General features: G+C 38.7%; 2 protein-coding genes across 3 annotated transcripts in view; one reads left to right on the forward strand and one right to left on the reverse strand.

Moving 5' to 3' along the window:
* Positions 1–7,826, forward strand: part of RASA1 (RAS p21 protein activator 1) — a 63,454-nt gene extending 55,628 nt beyond the window's left edge. Inside the window, exons 22-25 of the mRNA XM_040540623.1 lie at positions 2,529–2,618; positions 3,830–3,906; positions 4,830–4,964; positions 6,960–7,826. Of these exons, the coding sequence (XP_040396557.1) occupies positions 2,529–2,618; positions 3,830–3,906; positions 4,830–4,964; positions 6,960–7,043 (386 nt within the window). The 3' untranslated portion in view covers positions 7,044–7,826. The remainder of the gene's footprint in view (positions 1–2,528; positions 2,619–3,829; positions 3,907–4,829; positions 4,965–6,959) is intronic.
* A 1,432-nt stretch (positions 7,827–9,258) lies between these two features.
* On the reverse strand, positions 9,259–20,075 carry CCNH (cyclin H). Of its 2 annotated transcripts, XM_040540624.1 has the most exons (9): positions 19,886–20,075; positions 19,649–19,771; positions 18,356–18,429; positions 17,882–18,092; positions 17,451–17,614; positions 15,455–15,525; positions 13,641–13,752; positions 13,029–13,089; positions 9,259–9,445 (listed from the first exon to the last, which is right to left on the reverse strand). In XM_040540624.1, the coding sequence occupies exons 1-9, from the start codon at positions 20,000–20,002 to the stop codon at positions 9,407–9,409; spliced, it is 972 nt and encodes a 323-aa protein (XP_040396558.1). In that variant the 5' UTR covers positions 20,003–20,075; the 3' UTR covers positions 9,259–9,406. The 2 variants fall into 2 exon arrangements, with proteins under 2 accessions (XP_040396558.1, XP_040396559.1); XM_040540625.1 differs by lacking the exons at positions 19,649–19,771; positions 19,886–20,075 and adding an exon at positions 18,650–19,616.
* Positions 20,076–22,223: the final 2,148 nt, after the last annotated feature.

Below are 22,223 nucleotides of genomic sequence, written 5' to 3' on the forward strand. Positions count from 1 at the left end.
GAAAACTCCAGAATGTGTGCTGTTGTATTCAATGATACAGTGTAGAGTTATAGTCTAGCAGTGTGCAATGTATTTTATGAGTGTGGAAAAGCCAAGCATGTGATCTTCACATCTCGTTTTGAATGCAATGTCAAAGTTTATGTCTGAACTTCCGTGGTATCTCTTCAATGAATAAGATCTGTAGAGTTGAAAGTGTGTCTGCAGAGCCTGGAATATATTTAGGCAACTAGAAAATCGTTCTTGAATAACCCGTTTGAACCTGCTGCTTAGATAGCTTCCAGACGTTGTACAAGTCTTTGACTGTACTTAACGAGTCAAAGTAATCTCAAATCAGGAATTTTAAACATGAGAGAGAGGGGTAACATTTATAAAGGGTGGGTTGGTGTGGACTCGAGACAGTAATCTTGTTTGACATAAAGGCCACGTGTAAGGGTTCCCATGGATGTGCCCAAGTGAATGTTCTCCCTGTGTAGTTAACTGTTTTTTTTTTTGCTGCACTTTTGGTAGAGTGCGTTTATAGCAGTAACAAAAGCAGTGACGGGGAACATTCCTGTTTGCAGAACTGGTCTGTGGCACAGTGCTGCTCAGTACCGATAGCGTTCTTCCAGACGTCTCTCAGGGGATACTGGCACCCATCAGGAATCACATCTGACACAGCTGGTGGCATGGGGCTTTCCTGTCGTGAAGCCTCACTGCTGAGAGTATGGACTGTTCCATGCCAGTTGCCTTAAGCACCAAGGCATGCTTGTGGGCATTTTTAACTTAAAGATGGAACAGCAAGTGTGTGTATCTTTTCGACAAAAGGGTATGTTGAGGGGAACTAAAGATTGAAGTTTTACTATACTTCTTGTGTGGGAGGAAGAAAGGAAAGGCATAAACTACTAAAGGGAAAACACTATTATTAAAATTTAAATTCAGACGTCTGACTTGTATAGTTTTTAAAAGTTCAAGTATGATATACCCCATCTTTGTTACCCATAATTTTTTGCCAAAGATCACACCAAACTAGAGGTTACTTGGTTAGCACTAGCCATTGCTCTTCCTCCTTCCCTCCTTAACAGTTTCCTGATTTTACTACTAAAATGCTGATTTGGAAACACAAAATCGGAAGTCTGATTCAGAAAAACTCCTTTTTTTCTTTTGTAAACAGTTTTTCAGACCATGTAGCATGTTTCCTGTTTTATACTAAATGAGAAGGTCTGTGTCAAACTGAAAGTTCCTTTCTCACTCTGTAATCATTTCCACATGTGCTTTGGAGAAAGCATTTACAAAACGTGGCCTGTTTTCACACACAGTGATCCTTGGTATTTTATTATCTTAAGATAATTTGCAAGTTAGGTCCCTCCTGACCTGGACTATAATGAGACCACTGCGTCTATATGTGTAAAAAGTTATCTTTCAATTTATGCAATCCCAATTAAGCTCACCTTGCTACAGTCCTGTGCATAAGTTCTGCTAATATTCTTGATTATTGCCAAGGTAAATTCACAGACCCTGTGTAGGGCTTTTAGTGCTGTTCAGAAAATAATAATAGAAAGGTTGACACTCCTTTTGGAGCAAGGCTTCCATTTTTCCCATAATGAGAAAAAAATATCCTGAAGGCTGTGTGTATTGGGCATGGTTCAATTTCAGCAGAAATCATGTTACCTCAGTAACTGCTCAAAAAAAATTTGTTTCAAAATTCAACTCCTTTGTTTCAAACATATTTGAGTTGCGTGAAATAAAACACTTCTTTTGACCAGTTCTGCTGGTCTAGAACTGGGTTTCAGTGGATTGCAGGGGTTAGGGGGAGGACAGAGAACAAAAGGCGCAGATAGACAATAAACAGTATAGAGCATTCTTACAAAGTACTATAAAATTTATAGTCTATCTAGTAACTATGTCAATTTTGGAAAAATTCAAAACTGGCTTTTGACCAGGCCATTTACTGTAATTTGGGGGAAATTAACAGTCCTGCTACTGTCACTTGTTGGAAAAGGAAGTTTTAACTGACTGTGAGGTTAATGTAAAGTGCTAAGCGCAGTGTTAAGCACAGGAAGTGACTATATTTCTATGGAAATACAAGCCAGGATTGCATGTCATGGTTATTCTATATTCCTGGTGCTAGTAACTCAAAGTATAACTGGTTAAAACACTTAAGAGCCCACTTAGGTGGGTATAAACAAATATGGAGAAAGGTAAACCTTTTTTAGTATTTTACTTTTGCAAGTAATCTTCCTTTCACCAGAACTGTTTAATATTTGTGAAAATGGTTCTCGCTACTTCACATAATTCTTATTAAACAACACTTAATTTTGCCTACTTCTGTGTACAGCTAGTAGCAAAATCAGATATTCTTATTTTTTTGGACATAAAATGTACATTGCTTTAGTAATTACTTCACCAAGTGATATTTTCCGCATGCTCATCTGTTATAACATTGAAAGCATTTAAATCCGCAAATACAAATTGGAGAAGAGTTTACTTTCATGTGACTGCTGGTAGTCTTAAATGCAATGGCCAATAACTCTACTTTGTATTCCTGTCAGATTCTCCTTCCCCTACTGCTGCAAGAACGCTGACGCTGGTCGCCAAGTCTGTGCAGAATTTAGCAAATTTGGTTGAATTTGGAGCTAAGGTAAATATTATATGTGCACAGAACAGCCTGGAATTGTTTTTCTGATACGTTTCAATGTTCCTGTTGAATACCGGCAAAAATCTGTTTTTGTTTTCTTATGCAAAGTCTGAAACCTGACATGTTTGTCATCATCAGCGTAGAGGCTTTGTTCCTGCACTTTTTGTGTCTTCTTCATTTGGAACTAAACAGGGTGTTGATCTGAACCAGAGCAATAGCAGTCTGGCCAAACTGTGAAGAGGAGGCCCACTGTTTCGGGACAAATTGATCTAGAAAGCTGACTTGGTGCATCCCATGAAGATTTTGAACCTGGTAGTATCAGCAAGGGGCTGTTAAAACAATTGATGAATGAATGGCATTACAGTAGGCATTACAGAATGTGATGCCACTATGTATTGATGCTATGAGAACACAGATAAACTCAGCAGGCATCTATCTGTATATAATAATTCACGTTCAAACTGAGAGCAATCAGACTTCAACTCAGAGCCGGATATAGAGTATCCAATACTGAAACAAATGAAGAACCACTAACCTCTTTTAGTGACTCTCGCCACCTGCTGGTTTACCTTGCGTTTACTTGCTCCTTACACTAGTGTTTTCTCTTGTAGAGCTTCCAAACACCTCTTCTATTTGAATTCATTTTCCTGTTGTTAGACTTAGTGAATGTTGTAAATCAGCTTGACAATTTGCACTAAAAAGCTCTAGCTTTTAATGAAGTTTCTGCTGTGTCACTAAGAGAGGCAAGCAACAAGTGGTCTGTCTCAGTTCCCAAGCAGCAAGCAACATGGTTGAAAAGTACACATGGACTTCAGCATCATGAAAGTGACTTCTGACACACACTACTTGTAGTGCAAGTGTTAATGAAAGAAAAGGGTGCCCGCCTCTGATAATCCCTTTTGAAAGTTGTACAGCGTTTGTTTACTAAAGCTAGTATGTGTGGGGGAAATCAGCCGAAATATTTGAGAAATTTTAAATTTCATGCTAGTATGCCTATAAGAAACTATTTTTGAATCCACCTGGGAAACAAGAAGTGAAGTCTTTTGACCTGTGTACATTATTCAGGTGCTCAGAAATACACTTGAGAAAGTAAAGCCACTTTTGTAATCTCATTTGTCTGACAGCATTGCATTCACATCAGATATGACAATTCACTTGGTATTGATTTGTTTTAATGAACACTTTTTAAAATGAATACTTCTTAAAATTACTAGGAGCCATATATGGAAGGGGTAAATCCATTCATCAAGAGCAACAAACATCGCATGATCATGTTTTTAGATGAACTTGGGGTAAGTGATTAAAAATTCTTTTCTAGAAATTAAATGCAAATATGCAATATTGTAAATGAAAATTCTTTACACTTTTTATTGACTAGCTTAAAAATGCATCAGCTTCCACATGATTTTGAATGCTTGTTACTGAATAAATTTTTCTCTTGCATCTTTAAAAAATGCAGATTGCTGTCTGGCCTGTCACACAAAACTGAAACCATCAAACATCATACATTTTGTTCATTTAGCAACTCTGTAGATGTGAGAAGCTAAAATATACCTAATCTGCATGAGAATTAGAAATCTTGGCCAAAAAAGTCTTTAAAAATATATTCTGAAATGAAAAAATCCTATGTATAATTTCATATAGCTTTGACCAGACATTGACATTGTTTTAAAAAATAGATTTCAGCCCGCATTCCCCAGAATATCCCAAATGTGTTGTACATACTGTAGTTTGAAATTGAACAATTGCTTTATTATATTTAAACTCTTACTGTTTTGCGTATGGTAGCTGTAACAGAAGTTAGGAGCTCATGTATGTGTGTATTTATCCCAAGAATTTGTATTAAAAATGAAGATAAAGGAAAAATGAGCCTAGCTTCCTCAGTTGATTCTTTAAAGTGACCTAAAAGACATCTCAGAATATTTTGATAAGATACAGAAACGAGTATTTTCGTGTGGCATCCAGGTAGGTCACCTCTTCTGGCTGAACTGCAATTTCTGTATATGATGATGACGCATCAGTTTTCTTGAAATGAGAAATTTTATACAAGGTCTCTGAAAACCATTGTCCTGAAAATAATGGATTAATCTGTTTTAATCACAGTATTGGTTTTTATAAGTAGTTTAATGAGTTACTTAGAGCTGTAACTTTAGCTGTACAGGGTTTACCTGGGTACTCACTGTCCGTAAATCTGCTCTCATCATTTTTGTTCAAGAATGTTCCTGAGCTTCCAGACACTACAGAGCACTCTAGAACTGACCTATCCCGTGATCTGGCAGCCTTGCACGAGATTTGTGTGGCACATTCAGATGAACTTCGGACACTCAGTAATGAGCGAGGTGTAATGCAGGTAAACTACAAAGATTAACCATCAAATCACAGGTGCAGATAGTATGTCTTGAGTGAATCCATCATGCCAGGATTCTTTTAAGTATTTCTGGCTAGCATTATGTTTGATTAAAAAAACTTAAAATGTGCATATCACAAGAAGGCTGTTAGTTGTAAATACTTAGTCCATAGTTGCAAGATTTGTACAATAAAACCAAGATTTTTCAGGTTTAGAGAGTAAGACTTTAGTTTCTAGAGGAAGCCTCAATCTGTGAAACTACTGACAGTTTCTCTTGGTCAGTATTTTAAGGATCTGTTTTTTTTCAGCTGTACTAAATTTACTTCCCCTAGCTTTCTATTGCTATCTTATTTCTGCTTCCTAATTTTGTAGTACATTTATAAACAAACATGGCAAGCTTTTCTAGCAAACCCACTGTAAGTGATTAGTTTGTTCCAGCTGTTAAGCAGCCAACTGTAAATGATTACTCCATTCTATTAAACTTCCAAATGGCTTTATAAAAACTTAAAAAGGAACAACTTCAAATTACTTAACACGTTACCTCGAAGTTCTATAGAAGTAATATACCTCCTTTTGGTCTGCTAATAATAGTGAACCTCAAGAAGGAATTAAACTTACTGCACAGTAACATTTCTGTGTATTGTGCTGTGCAGGCAATAGCGATTTGAGTAAGCTACCGTTTGATGCTACTGCTTCCAGGGCAGGGACAGTTGCACTTAAAAAACCTTTTATTAGCAACAGTCTTTCTTAAATTTGATTAGTATCAGCTGAAACCATTGATACATGTTCAGTGAAACCAGTAGGGGACTCCCACAGAGGATTTTCTGAGTTGTTTTTTGTTTCGTTTAGATTTTGGTTATTGAGGCTTACCCTTGGTTGTTTTGGTTGTGGGGCTTTCTGGGGGAGTTGGTTTTGTTTTGGAATGACTCACTTTCAAAGAGGTTAAGTTTTGGATATTTATTGATAGTTAATTTTACTGTTTTCAAATACCTCTCATAATCACTTTTATTATTCTATTTATAAGGCCTTAACTTAATCCCAGGTAGACCATAAATCTGTATGGCAGGTCCTTTGGCAGCAGAAGAGCAAGTGCCCGTTTACTTGAATAATGCATATTTCAGCACTATTTTTTTTCCAAACTAGAGATGGTTTAATAGAACAAGGAAATACATTTGTATTTAACTCACTTAACTTTGGAAGAAAAAAGCTCAAGGAATTGAAAATAAAATAGGTGTTTTTTGGTACAGCACCTGAAATCTAATCCAGCTTAATAACAGCAATCTACCTCTTCATTGGCATGAGAGAAAAAAGGCACGTTTGAGTTCATAATTGAGTCATTGTGGCTGATAGTCATGACAAACACCACAAGCAGTGGCCAGACTGGCAAGGCAGGACAGAAGCTTTCAGTATTAAATACGTGCGCTCGAACAAATGGGTTATGGTTTTCTTCTCTCTTTAAAAAAAAAAAAAAAAGTGCATCTTTAGAAAATCCTGATACAGATAATGATGAGGGATGTGATTCTGTTTCCTTGATATACTTAACTTTGTATGTCACAGGAGAGATTCTCAGTATAGGTTTCTAAGGACAAAATTCTCTTGTATTTTTTTCACCTTTTCTTCCTAATTATGCCCTAATAGTTCAGGATCACCTATTTTAATTAGAACTGTACTTCCATAATGACAGAAATGATTGAACTCCCAGCCGTGTGTTAGCAGTATACTTTCTTAGCCTACCTGTGCTAAAGAAGCAAGAAACAAGAAGATCCATGGGTGCAGTAGCAAATTTCACAATGTTGTTTTAGAGTTCCCTTTTCAAGTAGTGTCCTACTGACTAGGAAATCAGAGCTGTTGTGTCGTGTTCCCCTCCCTCTTTTCTTTATAGTCTAAACTACATAACTGTAAGTCTGCTAGAGTAATGTTGAAAATGTATCTCAAGTAAAACTTCTTTGTTTTTTACTAGTTGCTAACCTATGGTTGTACTGACTCTTTTTTCTACAGCATGTTCTTAAGAAGCTGTTGGCTATTACAGAACTCCTTCAGCAAAAACAAAATCAGTATTCAGTGTCCAACAACATCAGGTAGCAGCCCTCTACCTGAATTCTGCATGGATCCAGCATGCCCAACATGGCAATTCACACCAGTATCACTTTCTTCTTGCTCTTGCCAAAAATAGCACACCCTGTCACATTCCCAGTAATGTGTGAACTATGCAAAAAGAAAAACAAAGATTCTGTTGGTGAATGATTGTACCAGCAGCTTTTTAAGCTATCTGTGCAGGACATTTGCACTTTTTTCCATGTGGAAACAGTTTTCACAACCTCTGAGCCTTGGTGTACAGTTCACCTTCCACAAAGAAAATGCTGTGACTGTGTCTTGAACTTTAAAATTATTTTCAGCACCTCTAATTGCCAAAGTTTTGCTGTCTTGTTGGAAAGGAATTATCAACTGACAAAGAAAGAAATGTGTTGTTTTGACAGCTACATATAACTGGATAACATTTCTTACTGTAATTTCTGACTGGTTACAATAATTATGACTTCTGACTGTTTCATCCACTTTAACTTGTATTTACAGTTTTCAGAATTTGATGTTATGGTAGGAACAATCTTTACTGTACACTTTTATACCATGCTGTTTCTCTTGCTGGAATCATGTTGAAAGAGAATATGCAGAATGGGTATTGTCAGCTTTATTTTTTGATGTGTCACTGATTCAGTCTGAATAGTTCTTCCATCAAGGACTGTATATCCAGATAAATCACAATGCTTTTGTAAAATGTTTACAACAGTAAATAATTTGAATTAAGTAAATTTATTGATCATTGTATCAGACATGCATGCATTCATTAAACCATTTTATAAAATAGGTATTGGTTGGTCTTTTGTGTACTGTAAGTCTACCATGAATCTTATTTTTATACATGGAAAGTTAAGTTTTTAAAATAAAAAGTTAAGTTTTTAAAATAAATCAAGCTACAGCTCAACATTATGGAAACTTGCTAACTTTGGTTGCTGTGGAGATTTTTTCCTAGTGTCTGCATATATGAATGATGTCCTTTGAAGTGTTCGTGCAGTGTCACTTCGGTTTTAAGCATAAGTCCCCAGAATAGCATTACCATGTCTAAATGCAGTCTAACAGGCCGGAGCTAAGAGGTTGAATAAGAAGGAGAGGGGAGGAAAAAAAACTTAATTTGTGCTGCTCTCTCATGAGCCAAGGAAATGGCTGTTAACAGTATCAGAATTTTAACTTAAAATATGCAGTTGATTTGGGGGGGGAGGTTCTGCATCCCCATTCATGACAATTCTTGGGAGTGATCTGGTAAAGAATGAAAGGATGCTGAGATTCACTGGCAAGATGTATGAGATTCCACATAAATAAGTCTTGTGCGACATGAACAGAGCTGTTACAACATCATGCAGTATCTCCTGTCTATTCGACTGCATTTTGCATTTACTTTCACTCTAATTTGTATGGACTTTATCTTTGGGTCTTTGATGTACTCTAGTACATCCTTCCTTACATGTCTTTAGGCTTGCCATTGCACTCCAGTTGGGCCAGTTATTTCTGGAAGGTAGGTGCCCAGTGCTGAACCTTCTGCTGTAAAAAGAGCTCTCAAGTGCCACAAGTAGTATATTTATATTATACTAGTAAGGGAACTTAGTAGGTAGAACAGATGCTCTTAATACAGCCTAGTAAAAGTTCCTAAAGCTGCATTTTAGGTGAACATATACTAAAATTGCGTGTGTTCTAAAACAATGTATGAAAAGGAAATAGAGCTTGCCCTACATTTAGAAGCTGTGTAAGTAGTTAGGTAGATTTTAAATTGTTCTCCTCTGATGCCCTCGGGTAGGTTTATCACAGCCACTAATCTGAAATCATGCCTGCAGGAACAGGAAATACAGTAACAAGTAAGTCACAAAATTGTGAATATTACTTTCCGTACTGTAAAGCGGTTGCTGCAGCCTCTCAGTACATTTGAGAAACTCGTCTCAAATATAGAAAATGTTAGGGGCAAGGTTATATTCTTTCAACAGTGTCAGTGACAAACTTGGGAAGAGGGCATGCATGTTTTGCTCTAAAGCACTTAAAAGGATCTATTATCAGATTTGCTTTCTGCTTATATTTAACCACTTTGCTAAATACCAGGTTTGACTTCAGCTACTGCCATGCTGCAACGCATTTCTTAACGTCACTTTGTCACGCTTCTGTGCCTGACAGATTTCTCTAAGTGAGCATTTCTTACTGATGTTTGACCTTAAATGAATGAGGGTTTTATAACAGAGCTACAATTAATTAAAATTGAACAGTATAAAATGCTTTATTGCAAAGATATTAAATAGCAACAGAACAAATACCTCATGCTACAGGCTTCATAAACCTTTGGCAGACAGGTTTACACATCACAGGACAGTGGATACTGCAGTGGTAGGATTCCATCCTCAGGGTTACATCAAATCCACAAGCTCATCATCCGTCCATTCTTCCTAAGGGAAGGAAAAAAGCAATGCCTTCAGCAGCACGGCCGGAGGGTAAGCTTTGCAGGAACATGGACCAGCTGGTACTGCTGCACATGGTATCAGGCTAACATCCTTTACATAGATAGGCCAGCTGAAGAGAGTTCAGGTAATACAAATAACTTCACTTTGATCTCTTAGACAGTGCCTACTATCAGTAAAAGATGTAAACAGTAACTTTAAAAAGTGATTTTAAAACTTAGTTTGTCTGTCCACCTTACTTGAAATCCATGTATTTCTGCCAGGACTGGTGGAAGAAAATACACAAGCCAGGGACTGTTCTACTTCTGACAACCAGTAAGAATGTCAGTCAACATGTAAAAGCTGAATACAAATTCATGCAAGTCCTACACAGAAGCACATTCATTAGGCTCCCTCCCAGATTGTCATGATGTGCTTGACCTAAGACTATAGATAACAGTTGGTGAAAAAGATGAAAGGATATTTTATTTCCTGACAACTCCCAATGATCTCAGATTTCTGCTCAAACTTCCCATGGTGCTAAGTGTGAGAACAGTTTAAGATGTTTCCCTTATTTTATTGTAAGACTCCATTTAAACTGTGATTCCTGAGTTCATTAAAACTATTGTCACTTTCCCTTTACACCCACCCACTGTGCTATCTTCTGCAGGGATGCTGAAACCAGAGATAACTCAGTCACATAAAGACATCAGAGGAAAGATTTTGTTTTCAGCTAGTGCTGCCTTATCCCAGAAAACACAACTGAAAGCCTCAAGAGATAGACCTCAACTTGTTTCTGTAAGCATGCTCTAATGCTTATCAAAGAAGGAGAAAAACAAAAACCCTTAGATTTTTTATGACCAGGATTTAGCACATAACAGCACCGTTACATGAACAGACTAACAGACTACAGACTAAGAAATATGTTAACTAGTGGTGACTAAGCCGTTTAACGTTAAACCTAGTTAACCATTCCCAGCCTCAGAGTCATGAAGGTCATTTCAGCAGCCCATTTTCACTGCCTATTTGAGGTTTAGCTCATCCTTGTTTATTACAAGCACCTTTTCAGAGATCTCCATGGGAGCTCATCCTGCAGCCTTTTACTAATAAGGTGCCCTCTTTATGGCTTCATTACTTTTGCAGTTGAGTCATCAGCAGTCAATCAGTAGCCTGTGTATTTCTTCTGTCATTGCAAATTGATGGGCTCACCATACCACTCATGGCTTCAGTATTGGTATTAACTTCAGTTACAAACTAATAATTGAGGGGAAAAAATCTTTATGGAATGTGCATTTGTCTATTATAGCCTAATTGCTCACAGCTATAAATACAATATCAGCTGGCTGCACATTACTGAAACCTCAAGATTTGAAAAGTATGCACATACAAGAGACTTTGAAAAGATTACTTTTTCCTTTGTGTCCTGGCTATTTCAAGTATGTGCCTGCGCGTGGTAATTACTCACAAATGAAGAAGTACAAACCCTTGGCAGTTCAGATACATCAGTATTTAAAGTTTCAAGAGCTGTTAGGGTTGTTTAAGAAGGGATCATGAAATGCTGCACACTATGCCAATTTATCCAATCAAGTATATTCATTTGGAAAAAGTACTGTAAATATAAATTACTCCATAAGAAACCCCACAAATCAGAACTGCCTCAAAACACAGGTAATCAGCATAACTAAAGTAAGCTAAAGTAAGATCCCTTCAAATTAAACTGGGGAGTAAGTGGGGAGTAAGTCTTCACAGCTTATTTGGAACTATCTTGTAAGTCACTTTGCAAGAACGTGAAAAAGTCATGAAAATGACAATTTAACAGAGTTGCCAGTTACTGTATGTTCCTTAAAGACTATCAGCTAGTGGACATAAAGTTTTACAGCATTAAAGAGTTACCATAAAATGTGCTTGAGGTTCCACATTTCACTGGTCAAGTAAGGTAAAACTATATGATCTTTAAGGGCCCTTCCAACTGAAACCATTCTACGATTTTACGGTTTTACCATAGTAAGATTGTTTTTCATGTTGGTGCTGTAATGACTAACTAGAATCCACTGTGATAATTTATGTAATTCACAGAATCACAGAATGGTTGAGGCTGGCAGGGCCCTCAGGAGCTCATCTGGTCCCACCCCTGCCCCAGCAGGGCCACCCAGAGCAGGGTGCCCAGGCCCGTGTCCAGGTGATTTTTGAAGATCCCCCAGGAGGAGACCACACAGCCTCTGGGCAGCCTGTGCCAGTGCTCAGACACCCGCACAGCACAAAAGTGCTGCCTGGTGCTCAGGAGGAGCCACACGTGTTCCAGTTTGTGCCCATTGCCTTTAGTCCTGGCAATGTCTTCCCAGCACCCTCCCTTCAGGTATTTATGGACACTGATGAGATCCCCCTGAGCCTCCCCTTCTCCAGGCCGAGCAGTCCCAGCTCTCTCAGCCTCTCCTCCTGTCCCTTGATCATCTCAGTGTCCCGCTGTTGGGCTTCTTCCAGCATGTCCTCGTGTAATGGTGGACCCTGAGCTGGACACACGACTCCAGGTACAGCCAGTCCCATGAGTGCTGCAGACTGGAGGGGAAGAATCACCTCTCCTGACCTGCTGGTGATACTTTGTCTACTGCAGCCAAGAATACTGTTAGCTTTCTTTGCACAGAGGACACACTGCCAACCCAATTCAAGTAGTCTTGCTATTAAAAAAAAAAAAAAAAAAAAAACACAAAAAAAACCCTGCACTTTATGGTAAGATTGACAGATCACTCTCTGTATGTACAAGGTCTTCAGTATCAATAAAAGTTCCATTAAAAAGGGCTCCTTACAAAGCTATTCCTCCACCTGAATGTAGCAGTACTGTCTACAATTTTCAGACAATATTACAACTGAAAGTTATGAAAGGTGTTCAGATTAGATCCTGAAGGACTACTCTACTCCTGTTTTCATTTGTTAAGTTACCGTCCCCATGGTATTTATACTTGGGCTCACAACCTGAGGTACAAGCTACTCATCTGCACTGTTTGCAATTCTTGCTAGCAAACCAGCTACTTCTGCCTTGTTCAAGAAGCGAAAAGTAAATGAAAACAATTTCACAAACACTGGCCGGCTGAAAAACACTACCTAAAGCTTACGTGGATATGCCAGCCTGATGCATTTTTCATCATATTCCTTTCGCCGAATCCTGAGCAGTGAATTTCTACCTGTACAGTTAGGATTTCAGTTCCTGGCCTTCTAAAACCAGGACTTTCATCACGGTATTCCAAGTCAGTTTAACAGCTGTTTTCCCTCAGTGATATCACAGAGTTTCAGACAGTGGAGTTGAAGTACTAAGCTTCATGTGGTACTATAGTTTGTCAAGAGACTTCCAAAAGCACAAGGAAGAGCAGGAAGGATGGTCTGCACGTTCTTCCCACTCCCCACAGAAAATATGAGTATTTAAAAACACTCCCAAATGCAGGTCTGTAGTAACTCTGGCTCATTATTAAAAATGAGTTGAAAACACTCTGAGCAATATGTGGAAGAATATCAGAGGCAGAAGTTTGTCAGTGGCTGTGTCATTTTCATCAACCATTAAGAGTGGAAAAACAAGTATTTGTACCATACATTTACCAACCTCATCCATTTTAGGCTTTTTTGCATTATAGTCACCATCTTCACAACCTTTCCTCTTCTTCCTAACCACCATCCAGGAAAAAAAGTAGGTTTAGTTATTTTTTTCCAGACTCAGTCTCCTTATTTGACTACAGTATTTAAGATTATATCATGAGAAAACGTGTCATATAAAAAGCACCGAGTCCCAGCTGACAGCTTACTACAAGTTCACAATACGTACTAAATTGAAAGGGCAGAAAGAATTAGCAAGTCCTTCACCACTCACACAATTCTTAAGAAAGCATTAACCCTTTACACAATTTGCTTTAATCACATTTTTCAAAGCCCATGAGTCTCATGAGATGAGATCAAGTGGTTAGATTTAGAAGCCACTCAGGATTCTACTTCCATGTTACAAAATAACCATTGTTGGGGCCTGCTGTACAAATCAGCATAGAGGAACAACATCTAGGTGTTACAGAAGAACTGGGTGAACTTGAGAACCAAGACTTCGAACAGACACCTTTATGTTTGCATTGACGTTTTCATTTTCATTCACTCACAGATCAGTCAGTGTTTCCATAGCATTAAAAAAGATTGAAATTTAACAAATTACAGAGTAGTATCTACTTACAGGTTGGTATTAAGTGAAAACTCCGGACTGTGACACTTCTCTAATTTCTGTTTTAGAGCAGCAACCTCTTCAGGCCTTGGCAGTTCATATTTCTTTATAAGATTTTTCATGCCTACAGTGGCAACAACACAGCTCTAAGCAAACTAAGTAATTTCTGCTCCACCCTGTGAATTACACAAGGTCAGTATCAATCAGTAGTATGGCTCCTGTTACTGCTTATCCCTTTTATTTAAGTTTGAGCCAACAGTCCATCTCCTTTCCCTCACATCTCTGCTAGGTTTCGAAAATATCACATCTATTTTCCAAACAGACTTCAAGACACTGCAAGGCAAGTTTTACCAACTTAACAGAAAACTTCATAACTAAAATCCTTACTTTTATTTGTCAAACCATTAGATGTTACAAGTTCTGACCTTCTCCAACTCCCAAACCATTTGCTTACAAAACTTCCCATCACATGCAGCACACTAACTTTGGAGCATCCAAGATTACATACACGAGGCTTGACTATCATCTTAAAAACAGAGGATTAATTCTAAATAGCATCAATGAACAGCAGAAGTTCAGCACAAAGAACTACACTGAAATAAGTTGCCAGCACCACATTTTTTGGTTTTCATCAACGCAAATTACAGAGTTCACATTACTCTGCCAGCAACTTTCAAAATAGATGGGTATTTTTTGTATTCAGCATTGTTCCTTGGTCTTAAAAAATTGGTTTCTGTCTTGTATGAATGCAAATTAAATTTACAAGTACCCTACAAGAAAGAAGACCTTCTTTACCACCAATTCTATGCAAAACAAACCATTTACAGATTTAGCACCTCAGCGGCTTCAAAATTTTCTGCCAGCCACATTTATGAAAAGCTGCCTTTAGGGTAATGCTATCTTCCACAAAACTGCAAGTGAATATGTGATCCCAGAGCTCCTTCTGCATTTCACTAAGAGAAACCTGACGACTAGGTTTGTTAGGATAAGAGAGAGGTAAGAGTACCTCAAACTTTATAAATTCAATTTAAATTGAATTTGTAGACCCTGCTGACTCGTATGATATAATCACCACCGAAGTCTGCTTAGTCAACAGACTGGATTTTTTCTTTTCGATGCTAGCACTCTCCATTTTAAATGCATGCACTAGCTTAGAATATTAAAGAACAGAATGCCTTCTTAAAATTCCATACCTCGACCGTCATTTACTGTAATGATCAGCGTACTGTACTCCCCACAGTCACAGCTAAACCATGCTAGCATTCGTGTTTTGTTTTGTTTCTTATATATGTAGTTGTTTTGTACTAGCAAACCTAAACATCTTTTGAAAGACCTTTATAGCTGCAAAGTAAAAGTGAGGTACAAATGCTGGCAGATCACTTATTTAGCTTACAAAAGTCACCCTCTGGCGGTAGAAGTAGTTATGTGCAGTTTTTGTCAGAAGCTGTACTCTCAAGTCATAGTGACTGAAAAGTTACTCATCCAAACTCACACAAAAACGTTAGCTAGTGCCCAAAACAGATTTCTCACTTTTGAATACAAATCAGTTACTAAAAAAATCAGTACAACATATATCATCCGTAAAGCATCAGGCTCATTACCATTTTGATTTAATAACAAAGGTAAGTCTGAGTGTTTTCTCCCCCCTGCATATACCTAGTCAGTAGTTCATTGTACTGCCAACATTTTACGTACCCTATGCAAGCCCTGAGGTGAAGAAAACCATCGGAAGCACACTTTTCTGCTTAAAACTTTTGTTGTTGAAAAAACTTTTTTTTTTCCTCCAGAGAGACAGTTTTTAATATTTTTTTCCAATGTTTACTTACATTTCATGCTATCTAGTAACTTGGCCAAGAATTTTCTGTTTTCTTTCAGCATAAGGCTTTCTGATAAGTAACTGTAAAGAGAAATGAAAGAATAATTTCCTAAAATAAAGTGCCATAATTACTTGTGACAGCTATCATTAGTTAATAAAACACCTATTTCCATCTGCTAAAGTGTTATGATTAGACTTAGTAAGAACACTTCTGTTGCAGAAGTGCTATAAAGTGACAGAAAAGCAAGTCCTTCACTTCCAGCATTCTTCTGTTTCTCAGATTCAAAGTTCCTTTTAGTAACAACATAAACACAGCACACCCGAGGAACACCATTACACAGGTATTTATCACATTCCAGTGTTTAAAAAAAAAAAGGAACTTAAGATTTAAGTGAATTTAGATGAAAACTTAATCTATTAAACAGAATATTGAACACATGGTACAAGACCTCTGAGTAAGAATATGAAAAGTTTAGAGACTAATCTCACTTTCAGCTTCAGCACTTGCTTTCTCATTTATGCTTCCAAATCTTAAAACAAACAAAAAAAAAGGAAAAAAAAATGCACACACCAGCAGGTTAAAACCACAAGATACATAAGCAACAATCCTTGTCAAGATCTACAAAAAAAAAAATACTTTATCCCTTGCTGGGAAGAGAACTTGCATGTAAAATCCAAGGACTCTTAAAGTGTGATATTATCAGTCTGTGTGAACAGAAAACTTATTTATAAGATAGATATACTCAGCTGTGTCAGTTGCAGCTCACAGTCTGAGGCCCCAGCCACCGTTAATTGCTACAAGCTAGCAGCTGCTCACTTTGTGCCACTGCTCATACAACCTTAAGAGCGCTTTGCTGACACTGTAACTGGAGACTAACTAGTAGCCATTATTTGCCAGAGACTGGTTGCTGTTGTTTTTCCTGAAACTGTAACTTCCTGAAGACTGATTTATACACAATGACATCTGGGACCAACAGATTTTCAAGCCTCTGTGTTCTAACCCAGCTCTGTCCTGCCAATGCAGGGACCCCTACTCACAGGCCCTCAAGACCTGTGCTGCAGCTTCTGTCACATGCAGCAGCTGAAGCTGATGTGAAAGAGTGACTGACAAGGTTGTAGCAACTGTAGGTGCTGATGGATGACAAAGAATTTGTTTTTTTATGAGTAGACAAAGCTCACATAACTTGAATCACATGCTACCTACAAACTATTCTAGTTCCTTTTATATCCAAGCTTTCTGAGTTTTGATGTATGGAGTACAGAAAATAAGTTCAGGAATGAGATCGACAAGTTGTAATAAGCACTTGAACACTGGCACACTCTTTTGAGAAGACAGTGAATCCTGAAGAGCATCCTCCCATGCTGCGGAAGATTCTTTAAACAGAATGGCTTTAATAAATTGTCTTTCCACATTGATATCAAAGCCTTTCATGATGCCTTTAGAAACAGAAGTGGATGGGCCACAGAAAAGAAATGGAGTTACTTAAAGAGCACTTTATTATTAGTACATTTCTGTGCACACTAATGGTTGTACCAACCAAGTGCAGCACTTACTGTTTCTGCACGGCTAGTAGCCATCAGTTCAGAGAAATACTATTTAACTCCAAAATCTTAGGTATCTTAAATTCTTAACAATCTTACTTTTTTGTTTCAGTGATTCTTTAGGTGTTTCATACCCTCACTTTCTACTGCACTTCCAGTCTCTTCACTCTGATCTTCACTATCAGTCTGAAAATCCTATTCTGTTCTAATTAGGGCAAAGCTGTCACTTTGGAAGAAGCAAAAAAACATTTCAAAGGAATATAATAAACAGACACCAACTAACTGCATAGCTCGGGCTTTTCAAAAGTAGAAAAAAAAATCACTACAGCTTTAGTTTTGAAACACACTTAATGCAGCAGACTGTTAACTACCAAGTAAATGCATACTTCTACTAGTCAAGAACATCTACAGTAAAGTTTTATACAAGTACCAAATAAATCCCTCCAAAGAAATGAAAACACTACCTCTCCATATTAATTCCCGCTCTTGAAGCACTAGATAGGATAGCAGTGAGAGCTATCTGTGAGGGAGTAAAGAGTAGATATGCATCTGTCAGAGCCACTCGATTGAGAAAGTCATCAGCCGTTTTCCTCAACACTTCAGGATTCTCCAGCATTGGATAACGAGTCTAGAAAATAAACAGGAAAGTAAGTAGCTGTTCCTGATCTTCCACTCGTCAGCTCAGAATGCCAAACTCAATAATGTACTGTAAAGCAAAAGAGTAGCTGGCCATTTTATTCAAAATAAATAACGTGTAAAGAGCACAACAAAACTCCTTTCAAACACCTATCATTCTACAATCAACATCATTAAGAGCACACTTAATTTTTCTAACAAGCCATGACATTTGTCTAACATTAGCATATGAAGTATGCAGCACATAAAATGTTATTACCTTCAAATCAATTAGAAATCCCTCAAACGGCCTGTATGGATTGTGCACGATAAGATGGAAGTTCAGCTGCTGAATAAGTAGCAGTTCATATTCCAGTATCTGTTCAAGAGCTTTTTCTTGTCCAAGAGGGCTTTCCCGAAGGTTACCAACAAACTGTGCACTGGACACATTAAATTCATCTACTTTACAGGCCAAAAACGCACATGTTAGCCTTGAGGAGGTTAAAAGGAAAAAAAAAAAATCATGTCTGCAGCATCCATGTTTTCATGAGAACTTCTGTGCAGAATTATTTTTTTAATCTTCAAAGTACCATGTTTAGAACACAAACTTTTCCAAGTAGAAACAGAAGGTGACCAGACTAGGTCTTCACATACATTTAATCTTTTATTTTTTTTTTTAAATATCTTAACAAATGCCAAGTATACTTCTAATGTTCTAATCAATACGGTAAGTCAAGGTGTGTTGATAACTCACATTATTATCCGAGGATGATACTCCATCACTGAGTTGTTGAGGTAAAAGCGTTTGAAATACATGCAAGCTGTTCCCTTCATTAAAAAAAAAAAAAAAGAAAAGGGAGGGAGGGAAAAGTATAGAAGCAAAAATAGATTGAGAAAAATTAAAATAAAATCACACAACAGTAACAAGTGTGAATATATACCACAGGCATACAGGACACAATACAGGCACAAACGCCATGCCATTAAACATTCTCATATCTAGTACATTTGCGGGTGTAATAAGCTTACAAGATTGTGGTTTGGTTATCTTTTCTGCCATTTTTAGACATACATGTAAGAAGACTGTGCAAAAAGTTGATGGCATCTTCATGAGAATCTGACATTGACATGAAATTTAAAAGACAGTGAAGGTCAATTTTCCCGCGTGTTTAAAAGTGACACTTCTCTGGGTGTCTGTAAGTACCTCAGCCTGTCAACACTGAATTTCCCACTGATCTGAAACCCACCAGCATGAAATCAGGTACTTCAAACCTGTTACTTGGGAAGTCTGACTCAGCACACTGACTTAAGGCAGCCAATTCTCAAATATAAGGCCAGGTTTCATACAGCATATAGTGGCAGCCTAATGATGCATAGTAAATGCATTTTTAAGCAAGATACTATTTTCGTTATTCACCACAGTGGCCAGAAAGGGAGATGACTGATGGGGATACTTCTGAATGACTAGCTGGCAGAAGGAGCACGGTTTAAGTCCCTGCTTCAGCTCCCTCCCCCTTACTGCACTCTTCTGCCTTCAAGGTAAGTCACCTCAGAGGTCCTTTGTTCCAAGCTAGTACAGGTGCCTGAACTAGCACACTTTGCTCAGATGCACACCAGTGCCGGAAAAAAAACTACACCTCAGCTTTGGGACCTCTCCAGCTCCCCCTGCAGCATCGAGGCTGTTTTATTGTCTCACTAACTCACTGAAATCAATTTCAATGAATTGAAACATTTGTATCATGAACTGTATCATTGAAAAGCTCTAGATTTGTTTCTATTCCTTGATGATGGAAGGGGAAAGGAAAATGTTACCCAATGCAAGCATTACAGCCACAGGAAACAAACGAAGCTGAGAAATTACTGTTTCTAAGACTGGTGCACTATCCAGAAAACAAAGGGAGAGAGAAAGCAGCCTGAAACGCGATGTGCAGCACCGGCGAGGTGGAAAATAAAGGGATATTCGTGCTCCCAGGAGTCAGACGAGCAATGCCAAGGCACACGAAACGCGTCGGGGACCACAAAGCACGGGGTCACGGCGCCTGCTTACCACCACCGACCGCGGCATAGCGGGCTTAAAGACGGCGCAGAAATCCAGCAGCCGCTTCTCGTAGTACTTGCAGATCGCCAGCTCCTCGTGGGGCTCCAGCAGGCACGGCTCGCTCGGCGGCACCTGTGAGGGGACACGGCCGGATGGGACAAGGGGCTGGGGGGGGGGGGGGGTGCCCCTCTCCCCTCACAGCCCGGGGCCCCGCCGCCACCTTCCCCCCTCCAGCCTGCCCCGCACCTTCCCGTTCGCCACCACCCTGCTGCGGAACTTGCGGTTGGCCTCGGCGCGGCTCCGAGCCAGCTCCTCCTCGCTGCCGAAGGTCCAGTGCCGCCGCTGCGTGCTGCTGTGGAACATGGCCGCGTCGACCAGCCGCCAACCATCACCTTCGCGGCTGGGCCCTTTGGGGCGGGGAGGGAAGATGGCGGCCGCGGGGCGGGGCGGGGCGGGAAGATGGACGTGGGTGAGCTCAGTCAGCGGAAAATGCGCCGACCCGCTGGTGTTCTAGACACGGCCACGGAAAGAAGTGAAATAAAACCTCACAAAAAGTAGTTAAAGTTAACCAGAGGAATATGTGTGGAAAGAGAGAAAACAGGCCATGTTCGGGTGTGTGGCTGCCAACACAGCCTACACCTCTACGATAATACAAAACTAACCACAGTCATTAGTCTTTTCCTGGGTCTTTTCACATAATGAAATGTGAACTTTGACAAGGAAGGGAACTGTGGTCTGGGCCAGAGTCAGCATGGCATGAAATACCTGCTGGTACAGGAAACCCTGAAAACGAAGAATCCCTTTTTTCTTGTGATAATGTAGCAAGAGGACTTGCTGCCCTGCCTCTTGCGGTGGTCAGCCTTACATTTACATTTTTCGTTACAGTAATGCATAGCTATAAAATGCAAATTCCTGTTTTTTCTCAAGCTTCTCAAAAAATTGTGAAGTGCGCTGACATCAAAAAATAAACTCTCCTTGTTCCAATGCATTTCACTGTTTTGTTTTCATCCATGTACCTATAAAACCATATAATCCATCAATATCAAATAATAATACATTCAGGGAAAACAAAACAAACAAACAAACAAAAACAGGGAATAATATATGTTATGCCAATTGAAATCAATCTCCATGAGTTTTCAGTGAAACATTTGAAAACAAAGGGTCCTCTAGTGGTTCTTCTAGTCTTTTCTCCTATGTAAAGTCAGGATTGATTTCATAATTGCTAAACTGTATCCTGTAAGTTGATGTATAGTCTTCATGAGTGTCTCAGTGAAGGTGACTTAACAACACGCTGTGTTAGCTGGTCCCATCATTTCACCCATCACATGGTTCTTTCCAGAACTTTGTATATTTTCCCTGTTGGTGCTTTCATTTTAGATAATTATGTGGCTTGGTGTACATAGGCAAGCCAATGACACTGACATTTGGTTACTTAAGTTTCTATTTGGTCTTTTTTTTCTAGATAGCACATACCTGCTTACCAGAACTTGCTTCCTTTCTACTGCTCTGCTGAAGGTGTACTGGGAGCCTTGCAGAAGATGTATGGCAGTTAGTGGTTTTGGATAGCCATGTTTGCTCTGCTGGGGCTTTGTACATGAGGCTTCAAAAGCCCTTATGTTAGCATGAGTGGTCTCAAAAAGGATATCCCAGTCCATCAGGAGGAGATGTGTGGTTTCATTTGTTACGCAAAATAGAAGGCAGCCAGGTGCATGAGGGGGGAGGAACCTCTCCACACAGCAGATTGGCGCAGCATGCCCTGGGAAAATCCATCTAGGGTCTACTCAATGCTACATGAATATGGGGTCCCCAGCACCTGAAGGGACACTATCTGTATATTTTTTTTTCATTTTGGCATATTAAAATAGCTATTTTATTAAGCTATTCATTGTTGAGCCATTCACATTGAGATGCAGAACTGAGTTGAGGAGGAGGACAGGGCTGAGAGAGAAAGAGAAGAAGCCTCAGCACTGTTCAGGCACTGTTCAGCATTATCCAAAACGCTGCTGTGTAATCAACAAGATTTTACCCACAAATTCAAATCATAGCACCATACAGGCTGCTATGAAGAAAGTTTTAATGTGTTATTTTAAAATTTTAATGTATTATGTTTTAATGTGCATAAAATTTTAATGTGTTATCTCTTAATGCAAAAACTTAATAAAAATAGAAATGCTGTAGTCCAATTCCTTGCACAAGTAACCAAATCTATGGAGAGTTGTTTAAAATACACTAATAAAGTGCAGAGTAGGCATAAATAGTTTGTTATTAAAATCAGAAAGATAACAACAACAGAAATTTGTTTCAGAAACTGAAATGTAATGTTTTAAAACAGAGCAACTTAATTATGAAATGTGGAAATATGTTGGACAAAGTAGCCCATTTTATTTTATTTTTTCTAGTTTCCAGTTATGGAAAGAGAAATTCAGTGAATTTTCATAAGTAACTGTATGAGTTATTAATCCATTACTCTACCTCCTCAAGTGTAAAAGCTTGCAGTGTATCTGTTATTCTGATTTTAAGCATCACGTGCACAGGACTATTTGTTCAGAGTTATGCAAATTGTGAAGTAGCAGAGCAAAAC

This window comes from Cygnus olor, chromosome Z (genome assembly GCF_009769625.2).
Source record: "Cygnus olor isolate bCygOlo1 chromosome Z, bCygOlo1.pri.v2, whole genome shotgun sequence".
Taxonomy (NCBI): domain Eukaryota; kingdom Metazoa; phylum Chordata; class Aves; order Anseriformes; family Anatidae; genus Cygnus; species Cygnus olor.

Coding starts and splice junctions, on each gene's coding strand:
- CCNH (XM_040540624.1), bottom strand. CDS start 20,002: ATGTTCCACAGCAGCACGCAGCGGCGGCACTGGACCTTCGGCAGCGAG. Junction 19,772..19,885: donor GGGTGGTGGCGAACGGGAAG/GTGCGGGGCAGG, acceptor GTCCCCTCACAG/GTGCCGCCGAGCGAGCCGTG. Junction 15,526..17,450: donor GCGGGAATTAATATGGAGAG/GTAGTGTTTTCA, acceptor TTCTCTTTACAG/TTACTTATCAGAAAGCCTTA.